The 17159-nt window shown below is 39.3% G+C and overlaps 2 protein-coding genes across 10 annotated transcripts in view; one reads left to right on the top strand and one right to left on the bottom strand.

Annotated features, from left to right (window-relative positions):
• The window catches only part of PAN3 (poly(A) specific ribonuclease subunit PAN3), a 103251-nt gene that overhangs the window by 72179 nt on the left and 13913 nt on the right, over positions 1 to 17159 (top strand). For 5 of the 8 annotated variants that reach the window (XM_082043218.1, XM_082043214.1, XM_082043217.1 and 2 more), the window contains 4 exons: positions 452 to 581; positions 4117 to 4181; positions 4889 to 5027; positions 8049 to 10993. In XM_082043218.1, coding sequence (XP_081899344.1) covers positions 452 to 581; positions 4117 to 4181; positions 4889 to 5027; positions 8049 to 8189 — 475 coding nt within the window. In that variant the 3' untranslated portion in view covers positions 8190 to 10993. Of the gene's footprint in view, positions 1 to 451; positions 582 to 4116; positions 4182 to 4888; positions 5028 to 8048; positions 10994 to 17159 lie in introns of those variants that run through there. The other 3 variants (XM_082043213.1, XM_082043216.1, XM_082043215.1) reach the window with 2 other exon arrangements.
• FLT1 (fms related receptor tyrosine kinase 1) overlaps positions 12564 to 17159 on the bottom strand; it is a 118135-nt gene continuing 113539 nt past the window's right edge. For both annotated transcript variants that reach the window (XM_082043209.1, XM_082043210.1), the window contains one exon: positions 12564 to 15840. In XM_082043209.1, coding sequence (XP_081899335.1) covers positions 15636 to 15840 — 205 coding nt within the window. In that variant the 3' untranslated portion in view covers positions 12564 to 15635. The remainder of the gene's footprint in view (positions 15841 to 17159) is intronic.

Here is a 17159-nt window from a genome sequence, read left to right as displayed (position 1 = left end):
TGTTGGGAAATAGGCACATTGCTTTTTTGACCAAAGGGTTGAGTGCTAGTTTTTCTTGTCTGTGTATTATTGCTCTTAAGAGGAGGAATGGTGACTATACTAGCCTAAGAAGAAAATTAGAAATCTCTGTCCGCTCCCTTATTTGAAAAACAGTTATGCGACAAACTGAGTCTTGGAGTCTTCTGTCTTCTCTGAGTACGTTCTTGCTGTTTGAGTGGGTGAACTATGTGTTTCCATGAAAGTGCACTCCCATCTTGTATAAATAATTGACTGGGTGTATATAAGTTAACATGTTTTCTCTGTTAATATATATTTTCAGAAATGCTGTGATTGTCACTTTTGTGTATTAAATAGACATCAGGGTCAAACAGTTATAAAATCATAATAGGAAGAGCACTGGCATTTGCAGCATGTTTAAGTAATCTTTTGGGTGGTGGGAATATCTTGGCAGATATTTGCTGACTGACCAAAACAGGCTTCGCAGCGTAAATGATATCATGCCTATGATTGGTGCACGATTCTACACTCAGTTGGATGCTGCTCAGATGCGAAATGATGTTATAGAGGAAGACCTTGCAAAGGTAAATAATTCAGTAATTCCTACTGGGAGTCCTGTAGTCAGTGTTCCTACAGTGGTACCTTAAGAGGGACTGTTTTCTACTGTTTATTGTTTTGCTTTGTTTTTCTTTTTTCTGTTTTGTTTATCAGCCTAAGTAATCTGCCTGCAAACTTGAGAACTCTGAGCTTCAAGGTGTTATAAGTCCAAAAGCTCCAATAACCACAGGCTTTAGTATGTCTTCAGCTGGGCTTTGACTGAAGTACCATATTCATGTCCAACCAGTGGTGTTGAAAAAGATGTTCTTTATAGAATGGTTTAAAAGTGGTATTGTGAGTAAATAACAATGTCACTGCATGCTATATCATCTAGTTTGTATTAGAGGTTATACAGCAAAAAATGTTACCTTTAAATTTTTGGAAACGTTTGGGTTCCGGTATCCCTTCACTTACATGTTTTCCTTTCCAAATGAATGCTAGGTCATGGAGGTCAAGGCTGCCATCCTCAGTTTCCCTGAAGTGTTCCCCTCCTGCTGTGGGGGTCTGGTTAGAGTGTCAAGTTCAGTCAAGGTATCAAGTGCTAGCTACAACGGAAATATGTATTTTGTCCCACGTTAACGTGTATTTGTTCAACAGGAAAAGAGTGTCTGCTGTTCAGAAGCCACTGACCACATGATTTTCTAACAAGACAGATACATTACAGAAAGCTTCCATGTTGCTGCCTATATGTGTAAGATAGGATATTATGTTTTTAAGGAATTAATCAAGTCCTGGACTCCTTTCGTTTACATGCCCTCATTGACAATTTTTATTTTAAAAGGCAGTAGACTGATGGTTTGGATTCTTGTGAACTGATTCTCTTAACTTCTCCACCATTGGCTTGTATGATAACTGTTTTCCCTCCTTAATGAAAGATCTTGAAATCTATCAGAAGTAAAGAGCTGTGGAAGAGCAAGTCCATTTCTACTTTGGATGCAAAGGTGTAGATAATGGGTGCTCACTATTTCTGTCACATTCGGTCACTACTCGTGCTCTGAAGATGTTTAAGATCATTTCATGTTAAAGTGACTCAGTGTGACTGCACAAATTTCAGTGGGTGGATCTTTTCCTATAACAAAGATGGAGATTTTCTGATAATCAGCATTAAGCACTCCACATTTTCAGTCAGGTGTTTACAGCAGTTGCTTATCACTGGCAGATGAGCAGAGCCACTACAAATCCAAGTTGTTGCATAGCCCCCAGTTTGACAATAGCTGTTTGCCTGGCAGTGATAAATAGCAGCTGCTAATTAGCTGTCATACTAACTTGTTTGTAGTACTACATCCTCTGTAACATCAGAGCTATCCCTTAAGTCTCGCCTGGTACCTTCTCTTCATTATTGCCTCAAAGCAGATGCTTAGGGGGTGCTTAGTACAAGACTAGCATGTATTATATTTTTTTCCTCATATTCAAGCACACAGTTATCTGCACCTCAAGGATTCGGAAGCTGGAAGTGGTTTGTATGTAGTTAGTAACTTTTTCTTGAAGCCATGAATATGTTGTTACTTCCATAACCCTTACGTTTCACACAACGGTGACCCCTTTGTTCTGTCCCTTTCCTTCCTCACCTTAATATTCTCATCATCTGCATGTCACACCATTCAAGCATGCAAAGCCTGAGTTTTTCAGGTCCTCTAATCCTCTCTGTAGAAGAACTCCCTGCCTTACAGGCTGACAAGCCTGCAGAGAGAATACCTGGAGAGTTAGTGCCACTGCTGTTGCTCAGCTCTGTCACCATTGACTGGGAATCTGCAGGGCAGTGGCATTCATACAGATGTGGGTTTGGCATTTGTGTATTTGGCTGCATTCCAAAATATTATTTGCAGGTTGTATTCATCTCTGCTAACTGGACAAGGTAAGTCTTCCCTGTCAGTCTGTAAGTGTAGCTAGAATTAGTTTATGTGCACTTACAGCCCAGAAAGCCAGTCATACCCTGGGCTGCATCAAAAGGAGTGTGGCCAGCAAGTTGAGGGAGGTGATTCTGCCCCTCTGGTGAGACCCCACCTGGAGTCTTATTGAGCTCTGGAGCCCTCAGTACAGGAAAGACATGGACCAGTTGGAGAGGGGCCAGAGAAGCCACAGAAATGATCAGAGGACTGGAACAGCTCTCCTATGAGAACAGGCTGAGAGAGTTGGGGTTGTTCAGCCTAGAGAAGAGAATACTTTATTGTGGCCTTTTGGTACTTAAAAGGGGCCTCTAAGATCAGGACAGACATTTTAGCAAGGCCTGTTGCGATAGGACAAGGGGTAATGGTTTTAAACTAAAGGAGGGGAGATTTTGGCTAGACATGAGGAAGAATTTTTTTACAATGAGGATGCTGAAACACTGGAACAGGTTGCCCAGAGAGGTGGTAGGTGCCCCATCCCTGGAGACATTCAAGGCCAGGCTGGAGGGGGCTCTGAGCAACCTGATCTAGTTGAAGATGTCCCTGCTCATGGCAGGGGTGTTGGACTCAATGAGCTTTGAAGATCCCTTCCAACTCAAACTATTCTATGATTCTATGAGTTGTGGTACAAGCTGTTCTGCTGTGTGTTTTTTAGACTGGTAATAGAAGTCTTACAACCCATAGGTTGTCTGAGGTCAAGCTATCATCACCTTGACCTACTTTACTGTGCACACTAATCTACTCCAGACTGAATTAATTTGAAATCAATATGATCGTTCATGGAATGAGATGCAGCTTAGCACGAATAATGTTGGAGAATATGAATAATATCAGGAGAGAACCTTTTCCCTGCCAACTTTGTGCAGCTTTTACTTAAACAAAAGATTAATCCACAGCCTAATGTAAGCTAGGATGTAACTCTTTTTACTGTGTCCTAAGTGATGAGAAAAAACATATGAAATCAATTTTAATTGCATGTATTCTGAGCGTGTGTGTAATTCTAATTTTCTGTGTTTTGTGTGAGCTTATTCTCATTGTTTTGTCATTAATGGACTCAGAATTTATGCTAAGACTTAAATTCTAGGTTTTTTTTTTTAAAAGCTTGTTTCAAAATTAAGTTTGGAATCAATTGTAATTTGAATGTTGGTCTGTTATTGTTGGTAAATGTTTATTAATAATGGCTTACAAAGCATTTCTGAAAAATCTGGTCGATTTTGTTCCTTCTCATCTTCAGCTGAAATAAGGTATTATACTATAGGTGTTGATAGCTGTGTGTAAATATATTACCATATTCTTCTAGTTTAACTTATTTTATCATACCTGTAGGTATAGGTTGGCAAGAGACTAGACTTATGTTTCCACAAAAAAATAGATTGCCTGATCCAGTTCCTGCTGGGGCAGCAAGGTGGTGTTAGCTGTTAAATTTCCACATTATAATTTGAATATGAAGTGCTAAAATGAGCATTGGGCTACTGATACACTATATAATGCATTTGATATCTTTCTGAAAAGATTACCGTCTTCTTACAATAAATAAATCATTGTAATTAATAGTGTTTACTACTGTAGATCTTTGGCAAATAAGTATCTTAGTTTTGTATTTCAGAAGTTTAATAACCTTTTCCTTGTTTTCTAGGAGGTGCAAAATGGAAGGCTGTTTAGGCTTCTAGCAAAATTGGGAACAATCAATGAGAGGCCAGAGTAAGAAATCCTTGTTTTCATGGTGTAGATGATGTAAAGCCCAGTTTGCAATGCAAAGTTTCTTCTCTCATAAATTTAAGCTAAACAATTTCCCTATGTTTGCTCTTGAAGAAATGGGTATTTAAGAAGCCTTCAGAAATTAAGATAAGCAACTTTGACCAAAATTTTAAATAAAGGAGAAGACTGCAAGTAGATGTGCCAAAGTTGCCTCAGTTTTTTTAGTAGAGTTTCTCTTAGCAGTCTCTTGCGAGTGACAGTAGTTTTTGAGGACATGCATAGTTTGCTTTAACTGTAGCAAACAATGTAAATATTGGTTTTAACCTAGATTTTTTTTTTTAATGAACTACTACATAGAAATGAAGTGTTCATGATCTGTTTTCCATCCTATTTGAATAGACTTGGAGTTGTGTTTGCAATGCTGGTTTCTACCATTTACATGTTAAACTTGTTGAAGGTAACTTGCTTCTGTTACTTTTCTGTGGGCCTCTGTTAGGCACCAGCCTCAGGTACTTCAGCAGCTGAGAAACTCTGGATATCTTATCTTCTGTTTGTGGCAGAGGGGAGACTGCTGTTTAATTGCAAATTGTAACAGGTAGCTTAGCAGAGCAGTAAGACTGCTCAGTTTACATTGAAGAGTCATGTATATCTGTGGATTTTGATTTTTATTAACTTTCTGAGCTTTAATATGAACCTTTGTCTTACACCAGGTTTCAGAAGGACCCAACGTGGTCAGAAACTGGAGACAGGTATTTACTAAAGCTCTTTCGAGATCACCTTTTCCATCAGGTGACAGAAGCGGGTACTCCTTGGATTGACCTCAGTCACATTATCTCATGTCTTAACAAGGTACACTGTACTTGGGTTAGCTTCTAAAAATTTGTTTGGGTTAACTTTCTTTAAAATAATATTCTACTTCAAAGCAAGTTAGCGTTGGCAGGTTAATTCTGTTGATTTAACTGGTTATTTTCCCTCTGTTTTGGATGAAAACAATGTATCCACTTAGCTAATACTCAAACACTTATGGATATTTTAAATAAACTTAGTGTATTAGTATTAAAACTTAGAATTCAGTAATGTAGCATGAGATACAATAACTTTTCATGCTAGAATGCATTGGATACTGTGGATAAGCAATGCTGGTCCCTTTATGCTACTCTGGTCTTTCAACACAGCATAAAGGATCCATAAAACCCCTTTAACTGGGGGAGGTTATCACAGAGGATGGTTATAAGGCAAGAGGATCCATTCCTAAACTCTGCTGAACGGAGTAGGAGACAGGAGCGAAACTGCAATAGAAATTTGTGCAAAATCCTTACCTTCTAGAACAGTGCTAGAAAATTTCTGTGACTTAATGTTGAGTCTACTTCCGATAACTTCCATAGCCTCTCCAGCCCTTTGTTTTCCAAGGCTAATTTAACAAAGCTATTTGCAGTTTTCCAAGAGCTGCACCATTAGCAAAATTTTAGCCGAGTGCTCCCTTGATTAATAGTGGGAGATGTGTGAGAGACCACAAGATCTTCAGTAGTTGTAGAACTTGTCTTGTTCCATAAATAAAAAAAGTACTTGGTGATTTTTATTTTTTTAACAGATCAGCTTTCAACTTACTTTATGTTGTTTTGCTAAACTTAATTCATAGGAGACTAAGATGCTATTTCTTGCTTTTTTTTTTAAGCTGCTTGGTCATTCCACTCACTGTTCCACTCACTCTGTAGAGAACGGTGATGCAGACACTGACAGTATGCAGTTTCAGTGGCTAGTATTTTCTTTCTAGGATTAGGATAGCCAGCTTTCTCTTCCAGAAGAAAATGAATATATTCGGATCTTTTGACATGTAACAACTGACTTAACTACAGTTATATCTTCTTCTAAATAGTTTGGGCTTTTGACCTCCTGTTAGACCACTACTGTGCATTTCTTTAACCTCCTTTTTATCTTTCTGGTTGGTGTCTGTAATCACTTTAAAAAGGACATTAAAGGGATTGAGGCTAAATCAAAAAGAAAGCATGTTGATATTCAAATAGGCAGTGAAATGCCATCATGATTTGAAAGCAGTGACCCGTACAGTACTGTAGCAAGAGGGGACAGTCCTGAATTCGTAGGTCAGGTAAGAGATGGTGTCAAAGAATGCCTTGTTCTATAAATGTTCATGGCTTACGTTTTTAAACAGAGGCTCTTCTCTTCTGTGGTTGTGGGCTCAGCACACACAAAAAATGTGAAGTTTATGTAGCTTACTTTGGAAATACACTCCGAAAAATACTTCTGAAACCGCTGTGTGCACTAGTAGAAGTGGTTATTTGGGCTCTCCTGCTACCCTTCAAAATCATTAATTTTGAATGAAAATTGCTCTATTTTAAAAAAATATCTTTTTTCCAGTGTGACGTTTTGGGGATGTTTTCAGCTGAGGTATTGATTTATGCCTTCACAGGAGGAGAGAAAGCCATAAATATTGATGTTTCTAGGTAGCTGTGTGGTTTTCTTAATACAGATCTTCCATATCCTACATTAATTAATTCACTGATTTCTTGTATGATGCTAATGGAAATAGTAGACAATATTTCACAAACACCCTGATCATGATAATATTTTGTAATGGATGTTGGAAGAGACTGGTGGGTTTATTCTACTTTGCAAGAATTAAAAGCTAATTGACTTGCTGTTGTCTTTCTGAAGTGATTCACAAAGGAACTTTAAATATAGCAGGTTCCAGTTTTTAAGGTTATGTTGAGAAGTTGATTTTAAAAGACAAATACAAGAAATTTTTAACTTGCTGTGTTGCTCCAGACAGCAACTAATGGAACCTCTTAGTGACAAATTAAATTTCTTCTGCTGCTCCGTACAACGTTATAATACATTGAATCCTGCTGGGGTTGTATTTCCAAAGTTTGTCTCAATGATGTCATATCCCACTTTTTTCTTCCCCACCTTCTGTATTGGAACAAGAAAGTTTGTAGTGTCAGGTATTTGGAAATATCAATATATTGACTAAAACAGAGTCATTATAAGGGAGTCTGACATTTCTCCATTGATGAACATTTCTTGGAAACAGGACAACATAAGATGTAGTGTTGGAAGGGACTTCAGCACATATAGTAGGATATTCCTCTGTTCCAAATTAGTATTTGGAGTGCATAGTGTAACATACAGGTGTTTAATATTGAATTTGAGAAGTCAGAACAAAACAGAAAAAAATGTGGACCAGACCTTAACCCCAAGTTATCTATTTGTTTATGGATAATAAATAGGTAATCTGGGGTGTGTTGTTATGGTGATGTTTTGGGGTTTTTTTTGTTGTTGTGGGTGGGGTTTTTTTGTCTTGTTTGGGGGTTTTTATTTTGAGTAAGGGATGAAATGTACCATATAGCTTACGAACTAGTTTGTTTCCAGTACTGCCAAAAATGTGAGGTTTGGATTTCTACCAGTTTTCAGAGTACTTTGGGCTGGTCCATCCATTATTTCATTTTACAGTGGGCAAGTAATTTACCTACATGGAGGCTTGTGGATCTTATGTGCAAAATGTAATGTCAAAAGTGGTTTTGTTCATCAGGAGCTACATAGAAATTTTGCTAGGCTTTCTAGACAGAGGAAGGTAGCATTGCAGGATTATTAGCTTTATGTTAAGGGAAGAAAACAATGGTAACTTAGTCCAAAGGTCTGGAATGTCCATCAGGTTAAGACCAAAATGTCTCGATTTTTTGGCAAGTACATTGTTGTGGTGCAAGTTGGATCCTTCCTTTCTGTGGCGTTAGCAGATTTGAACTGCACCACAACAATGTACTTGCCAAAAAATTGATTGCTTTTGTTATTGGGGAAATGTTTTGCCATTTCTTTCACACTTCTTTTATTTTATCTTTTGCATTCTTGTTACAGTTAGATGCTGGTGTGCCAGAAAAAATAAGCCTCATTTCCAGAGATGAGAAGAGTGTACTTGTGGTAACTTACAGCGATTTAAAACGCTGCTTTGAAAATACTTTTCAAGAACTGATTGCAGCCGCAAATGGTCAGTTGTAGTATTTGCTGAAAGCATGCAGGACATTGCTGAGGAACTTAACCAATAGCAAATTGCACTACAGCTGAATTGTTGTTGTCATCTCATTTCACATTTGGGAAACAAACAGGAGATGAGCAAAGCTGCTTGCACTTCAGTCAGGTACACTGTTACTTGAAGGGAAGAATGTTTCACTTATCCTAGAGCTAAGGCTGCCATTGGAGGCTTTATCTGTGAAGAATTTATTTTAGATTAAGGAACACATCAGGTGCATGATGTTCCTGCTTTTATTTTTTCCACTTGTATATGCACTAATTTTAATTTTTTTAAGACTTTTCTGATCTCTGAAGTTTTGCCACATTGTATACTTAAGGGAAACTCTTTGCAAGGACATTTCTGGGATACATTTTTGTCACTGAGGATATAGCAAAATTTATTCATTTTTTATATTATTTGCACCCAGAATAGCATAAAGGACCAGGTAAATAATTTAATAGAAATTGTGTTCTATCAATGACCGTTTAGTTTGTAACCTTTGTAAAAGTGTGTTGTATGCAAGCTCTGTATGCCACCCACTGTTAGCTCAAAGAAATGTGAGAAGACAAAACTTTTTAAAACCAGTCAAGTGAAGTATCAGTGAATTGACAAAGAAGGAAAGTCCCCCGTCATTTGATTTGAACTTTGTCTAAGCAAAGTGACAAAAATAGCATAATGGGAAACATCTATAATTTAAGGAGCATATCAAACTTGCTCTAAACACAACCAGCGCCTTTTAAAAACTGTTTGTATGTTTTCCTGCTAGTCAGAAGCATTTACATTTATGCAATTTTTTTAATAGATTTTTTTTTAAAGAAATTGTTTAAATGCCTGAAGTTTCAGGAGTGTATTACTTTAGGTTATTTACAGTATAATTTTTGTATAAAGTTCTGTTCTTTGAACCACAGCTTTATTATGGTACGCTACACTGGATACAGATACAAAGACACTGTTAAAAGAAGATTAACTAAACACAGCAGTTGTCTGGCATCAAGAGCTTTTCAAGTTTTACAGCCTGAATCTGGAGGGATAATGATCTGCTGTGCCTTTGCAGTCACTGCTTAGCCCAAAGTAATATTACTTTTGATAATACTCAACACATGAATATTCCTGAAGTAATTCAGTCTCGAAAGTCTGGAATTTCCTCCTCAATTACCTTTCTAATATTTGGACATGCAGTTGTCTCCAAACCTGGGTATTCATGGGATTTCTAGTTAAACACCTACACTTTGATACTGAAGACTGCCAAATATGTAGGAATTTCCTTTCTTAAAGCAGTAGTGAAGACTGTATCTACCCTTTCCCAGCACTGAATGTTTTAATAGCACTGGGTGCTCACCATGAAGAAAATGTGGAAACTCAAAAGGTCAGGACAGACTCTAAGCACTTGCAACTGATGTTACTGACATCAATTTTAATAATTCTCAATATTTGTAGTTTTCAGAGAAGTTTTTAATATTTCTCTGTCCACTTTTATAAGCTTTAAAATGATTCTCTGCCTTGAGACTTGCATCAAGAAAAAAGCAACTCTCTTCACATCGAAAGCTTTGAAGACTAGGGACGTGCTTTGCACATTTTAGAAAATGTGGTTAAATCCACATTAGGTAGCATCAGTTGTTGAGTTTAAAAATCGATTATTGTCACATTTGATCGAATGAATTTTAAAAGGAACATAATGTTTAATATTCAAACAATAACAGTTGCCAGAATGTTCTTTTTAATATAAAAGGAACAGGAACTTTGGAAAGTGAACATGCAAAACAGTCTTTTATCATTAGCTCATGTATTTGAGGAAGAGCAGCTGTCTTTTATATGTTTTTTGACAAATCATATTGTAATTCTTTTGTACAAAAAAGAAGTACTTGTATTCTAGAAGAAATATGAAATGCTTAATTTATAAGCGGGCTGAGGTTTTTTCCAGTATTGTTTTCTTTGAAAATGAAAGGGGATCATCTGTTCAGTTGTGGGGTTTGGGAACCTTTAAGAATTTAATTTGTGGACCAATATTTTGTGGAAGTGTAGGCAGGGGTAAAATAGGGCTTGAATTCTCATCCTTTTTAGACCAGCAAACCACCCTCTGCAAGACATGTCTAAATTGCAAACTTGTCTGTATTTGCATAATGTCAGTTTGCTTCAGCCCCTAGAAACCTCAGGACTTGGTTTAAAAATAAAAAGGTAGACAGCTAATAAGTTTTCATACATATGTCAGCCAGAAAATATTTGGTGTCAGGTAAATACATAAAATAAAAAAGTTGAGCTTTGTTTTTATTTATTTCATTTGGTCCGTATTTGGGAATGATTTGAACAGTCTGAAGCTCAGCTTAGGTGTTTTTTTGGGGAGAGCCCTTCTACCCCGTTTTAATTCCATTTAGAAGGTTGTCCTAAAGTTGTAGTTTGATCCATTCATAGGAAGAATTGTGTGTCTGTATTTGAAAAGAAGAGCCACCAGGATGTGCCCTCCCAGATGGGAAATTTAATTCTGACCTTCCTAGTTTTTACAGCTAAAAGCACAGAAGGGACAACCTTTGAAATCATCTGATGTTAGTAATATTAATTTTTGTACCTGTTTTAAATTCTGTTGCTGTATTTACTATATTGTAAATATTTTGTTGAGGGTACCTATGTATTTTTGATTTCCCTTGTTTCAGTAATTCAGGTGTCAACTGCTTCCCCTAAAAAGCACCAGTATGTTAAGTTCTAATGTCATGATCCCAATGTGTTACTCATCTTTAATCCTGTTTTCATTCTTCATGTGTACAGCAGTATTTTTAATAAAGAATACCAGAAATAACATGGCCTTATTTTGACAATGTGAAGTTCTGAAGTTGGATACAGGGCTTTTCAGCTTTGCTGGAGTTGTTTCTTTCTGTTGTATTTCTGTCTGCAAGGCAGAGTTTAAACAATCATGAGTCACAAAGTGCGTTTCATGCTTGCCACTTACAATATATCAGATATCCAAAATCGGATAGATATTCTTGACTAGAGTCCTACAAGTACACATTTCCCTAACTCTCGAGTCCCATCTACTTCTGTTCAATCAGGTCTGCTTTGCTAGACAAGCCCTAATTTTGAAAACTCTGTTTGAGTACCCTTACTTTGTTTGAGCTTTTTGCCCAATAAAAAAGTACCTAAATTTCTCTGAGAATTTGCATGTGGAGCCATGACAGCTTCCTTCCCCAGAATTATTTTTGTGGTGTTAACCAACAAAGGGGAGATGGTTTACTGGTGGGGTAAGTCTTCTATACCCATCCAATCCTGACCATGCTTATGTAATGTGAGATTGATTTTGTGCAATATCTGTGAAACTGTTAATACTCCCTGTGTACATTTAAAGTTAAATCATTATCCCTTACATTGCAGTGTTTTAGAAATGTTATTATATAAGCTGCAATGATTGATGCACTTATCTTGTATCCAATTTCCTTATTAGCAATGTGCAACAACAGCTACACAACCCCTGTGGCACTAGGTGATCCCATTACCTCCTGTCTCCCCAGGGAAAGTTTCATCTCTGCTGCCTTCCAGCACTTGTGTGTAGTTTACCGCAGTGCGGCTTGGAGGTCCCCTCAGTTAATAAAATACTGTATAGCAGAGAGCACTCAACTGAAGGTCTCTGGAGGCAGCATGCCCAGCTTCTGATGGATGGGGTGGGATGTGGAGGTTCTCTAGAGAAAGCATCTATCAGGCCTAAGCTGCTAACTCATGTCACAGTTGGTTCAGAACAGGCTTTGCTCATAGAATCATAGAATGCCCTGAGTTTGAAGGAACCCACAAGGATCATGGAGTCCAATTCCTGTCCCTGCAGAGGACAGCCCCAAAATTCACTCCATGTGTCTGAGGGTGTTGTCCAGTCTGTTCTTGAATACTGTCAGGCTGTGACACCTCCCTGGGGAGCCTGTTCCAGTGCTCCACCACCCTCTGGGTGAAGAACCTTTTCCTAATGTCCAGCCTAAACCTCCCTGGCACATCTTCCTGCCATTCCCTCAGGTTCTGTCATTGGTCACCAGAGAGAAGCATTCAGCGCCTGCCCCCCCTCCTCCCCTTGTGAGGAAGCTGTAGACCATGATGTGGTCTCCCCTCAGTCTCCTCCAGGCTGCACAAGCCAGTGATTTGTCTTAACAAGCAAAGTGGTGTTGAGGACACTTTAGCCCTGTTTGCTGTCCTTTTATCTGTACCAGACCTTGGCTGCTCATGGCTTGGATGGGGTAAAGAACTGGTTGGATGGCTGGGCCCAAAGAGTTGTGGTAAACAGAGTCAAGTCCAGTTGGTGACTCACTGTGAGTGGTGTTCCTCGGGGCTCGATATTGGGGCCATTTCTGTTTAATCTCTTTATCAATGATCTGGATGTGGGGATTGAGTGCAGCTACAGTAAATTTGCAGATGACACCAAGTTGGGTGGGATTGTTGATCTGCTGGAGGGGAGAATGGCCACATAGAGGGATCTGGACTGGCTGGGTTGTTGGGCTGAGGCAAATTGTGTGAGATTCAACGAGGCCAAGTGCTGGGTCCTGCAGCTGAGTCACAGCAACCCCAGGCAGCGCTACAGGCTTGGGGAAGAGTGGCTGAAAGCTGCCTGGCAGAAAAGGACCTGGGGTTTGGTGGTTGACAGTGGCTGAACATGAGCCAGCAGCATGCCCAGGTTGTCAAAAAGGCCAACAGCATCCTGGCTTGTATCAGGAACAGTGTGGCCAGCAGGACCGGGGAAGTGATAGTGCCACTGTACTCGGCACTGGTGAGGTCGCACCTCGAATCCTGTGTTCGGTTTTGGGCCCCTCACTGCAAGAAAGACATTGAGGTGCTAGAGGGAGTGCAGAGGAGGGTGATTAAGCTGGTGAGGGGCATGGAGCATGAGTCTGATGAGGGGCAGCTGGGGGAACTGGGGCTGTTTAACCTGGAGAAAAGGAGGCTGATGGGAGACCTTATCACTGTCTACAGCTACCTGGAAGGAGATTGTAGTGAGGTGGGTGTTGGTTTCTTTTTCCAAGTAACAAGTGATAGGACAAGAGGGAATGGCCTCAAGTTGCACCAGGGGAGGTTTAGATTGGATATTTGGAAAAACGTCTTCACGGAAAGGGTTGTCAGGTGTTGGAACAGGCTGCCCAGGGAACGTTGGAGGTGTTTAAAAGACACATAGATGAGGTTCCTAGGGACGTGGTTTAGTGGTGGACTCAGCAGTGTTACATTAATGGTTGGATGTGATGGATGAAAGGTCTTTTCCAACCAAAACAATTCTATGATTTTAACTGCGGAAGTAACTGGGCATGGGGGCAGTTGAATGGATATTTGTCAATGGGCTGCTCTGTCTTCCCCCAGCCTGAAACCCTGTCTCTCCCAGAGAGAGAATTGAATTTTTGCTTTTAGACAGCAATAAACACTTCTTTGATATGCTGAATCTAGAGGATGTCGCTCACACAGGGAGCAGTACAAGTGTCCCTCACCATACCTGCTTTGCTGTGTGCAAAATGTGCCTTCCATGCAAATATTCCATATTCTCCTTTGCTCACAAAACTGGCCCATGGGATGGATTGTTTGCCAGATGTTAATGCTGCCCAATGCTGAATCACCTGCTGTAGCAGTCTCTTATATTGGATTATTAATTCATTTGGCAGAACTCTGTGGGTTCTTTCAAAAGCAAACTTTATTATATGAATTTAGCAGTCAAATACATTATATGAAGACAGAAAATGCAAGACAAAATAGGAGTTATCCACATCCAAAGAAATTTAGGGGGTTGATATAAAAGTAATCTATGTAGTCCAGTTTTCTTAAATATTTATGCACAAAAAGCATATTTATATATTTACACTGTGCAAATATTTCCTTTGAGATGCGTCATCCCATAACTATCTTTGCTCAATTGGAGATAACAGTTCTTTAAATTTTCTTTTGTTTTGATCAAGATCAAATATACTTTATCAGCAAGAGACAGTGCAATAAATACTGAAAACTGATGGTCTCTTGGCCAGGAAGATCTAGAATTGATACATAGCTTATAAGTAGTGGTACGTATTTCTTGTACTTGAATGTCCAAGAACATTTTTGTTTGTAAATACACAAAAGGTCATTTGCCTTCAAGTCTGTTAGTGGATTAAAGTCACAGCTCTGAAGCTGAGTTTTAAGAGGTCAAAACCATATTATATGTAGCATTTGAGTTAATATATATTTATAGTGGACCAAAAGGAGCTGACATTGGGCAGTGGTTTTTTATTTTGAAGACAACAGCGCTACTGTGTTAAATGGCCAACTCTCATTTTTATATTGCATTCAAAAGTGAAAGGGGATGGTGCATCCGTATGCTTCTCAAACAAACACTCATAGCCTTTCATTCATACAAAAGTCTGTTGCAAATGAATGATACATTTTTATTCCTGTACATATATACTGATAACTAACCTGGAAAATTGACAGTCTTCGTGGAAAAGCTGCCCTAACTTTCAAAGGAGATTGTCTTGTCATTTCTAACTAATCTCTTAAAACTCTCTAGTGATCAATTCATTAAAGTATATGCAGCTTAGTAGCCATACTGTCTTTTCAGACAGATTCCCATAAATAAAATATAATCAGTGCAGTGTTAGAAGGTCCACGAGGTTTTGTGGACAGAGCTTGGCTTTAACATATCTAGCTTGTGGTTTGGTTCCAGTGTCTGTGTTGGCATACTGACAAAGTGCAAGACATCAAGAACATTTACTTGATTTCAGCAGGCTTGTCCAAGCCGAACTGATCTGTATTCCCTGTTGTTGCAGCCCTGGCTCTGATCTTAGTTCTCCTCTGTCCTTGCCAATTGTGTTTTGCAACACACATTTGAAATTCTTGCCTCACAAGACACCTTACCGTGCTTGCCATCCAGAGCAGAGAGAGCCATGTAATGCCCCATCCCCAGCTAGCTAATCCTGCTTCCTCGGGGTGTCAGCCTTCCCTCAAGTTTTTCAAAGTAGAATTCTCACTAAAAACTGTAAGGCATGATCTGTTTCTAGTTTCCCTCATCTTGAAGAATCCTGTGTTTTCCAACACTACCCAGGCCCCAGTAGCAGGGTTCCCAAAGGCTCCCAGCTGCCTCTCCAAACCACAACACCAGGGCTGAGCAGAGGCTGAGTGACCACAGTATGAAATACCATCCTACCACCAGGGACCAAACAGCAACCAGGTTTTCTCTGCAATGATGACCATCCAGGTTTTCAGAAGCACTGGGCAATTTTGGTGGCAGCTGTTGGTGTTCAACATTGGGAAAGTCAAGGCCTAAGCATTAGTATTTTGCTATAGTTTGTATATGCTTGTTGCAGTCTGTAGAAAAGCAGATAATTGAGATTAAGCCAATGATATCTTTCTCAATTTTAGGATAATTAAAATTATTTGGGTTAAAGTTTTTAAACTGACAGTGTTTCAGAAGAACCTTTTTGTATTAAACACATGTTTAAATCTTGGCCTAGAAGTGCTTAAACGGGCGGCTGAGAATAAAGCACCACGGAGTTGTAGTCTGGAGGGGGCGAATGACACACTTTCATTTTCTCCAGCACCGTGTTACCATACGTGTATCTTCGCTTGGAGTCACTGAGCTGATCACAACTGAAACTGCAAAAGCTTCTTGGCTTGGTTATTCCAGAAAGCACCGACTCCTTGCTCCTGCTGGCACCTTTCACGCTGTAACAGAGGAGTGTCACTGTTAGCATATTTAATGTGTACGGGCATTTGTTTTAATGACCTGAGCAAAGCCACATCACAAGAAGCAGCTTTGTTTATTCTCAGTTGATGGGAACGGCATTGATGCAGATGGGATTGCTCAATGGGAGAGCGGAACGGAGGACTGAAAGCTCTCCTGTGTCTCTCTTGAAGCCCCTTATGAACAGAGATGCTGTGAGTGAACATCTCCGTTAAAGTGCTGCTGTTGTTTTAAAGTGTCTTGGTGCTTACAGGGGATATTTGATCACTCAGTCTAAGCTCTATTACTCATTTGTGGCCTGTGCTAGGGAGTGAAACTTCATGGCAGGGCAAAGCAGTGTGGAGTATCTGACATCTGTGCTGATGCTGGGCTGGGGATGCCCGTAGGGTCCCCACATTTAAATGTTCTTTCTAAGGGAACTGGGTTTTTTTAGCAGGAGGAGTGAAATAATGAAAGATCTCAAGCCTCTGGGCAAAAGCAGAAAGCTATGAATGTACGTGTTCCCAAAGCCTAATGCGGGGATGACTTTTTAAAATAAATGCCTGATGTTTGTGAAGAAGGGCACAAGGTCTGCGTACCTCCTCTCTTTGGCTTCTCTCAGCAGCAGACATAAACTGGTTTGAATTAGAGTTTTCCTGTCCCACAAAGGACTGATTATCTTGTAGACTGGCTTTTATAAGGTGCCCTTTACAAGAGGGGTTTAATGTCTTCTCAGCTAAGCCACTGTTTAAGACACTGATCACCTTGCAGCACTTTCTCACCTGTATTCAGAGAGCATAGTGCTTAAAAAGGCTTTTTCAATAATGAAGAAATTTGAGGCAAAGAGAATTTTCACACCATTGAACTTAGATGCCAAAGATTTTTCTGTAGACGAAGGACAAGACAGAACAATTTACATCATGATTATACATGAAATCCTAATGTAAACATATGTTCGACTGTGATGCCTAAAATTAGATTCTTTCCTTTGTATTTTTATAAGTTCATGGACACTCTGCTCCTCTGGGTTTATAAGGTCAGGAACATTGGCAGTCCTAGTCCTGAATTCCAGAAGAGACAGTCAGAACATCTGTTGAGGCTTTTGAAGCCCAGGGGTTTGCTTTTCATTTTAATTTGCACTGCTATGTTTTTGAGTGAAGCACAGAACTGGTAGCACAGAGCCTTTCCTGATTAAGAAATGGAGAATTAACAGTTTTCTCTTAGATTTCACAGTTTCTTGAAATTTTAACTCATGAGCCTGTGTGCTTTTTAAGGAGTATGGTCCCTGTTTTCTGTCCTGCTCTAGGAAACTGGAGGGTCC

This window comes from Streptopelia decaocto (genome assembly GCF_964273445.1).
Source record: "Streptopelia decaocto genome assembly, chromosome: 1".
Taxonomy (NCBI): Eukaryota; Metazoa; Chordata; class Aves; order Columbiformes; family Columbidae; genus Streptopelia; species Streptopelia decaocto.
This window is presented reverse-complemented; position numbering and strand designations above follow the sequence as displayed.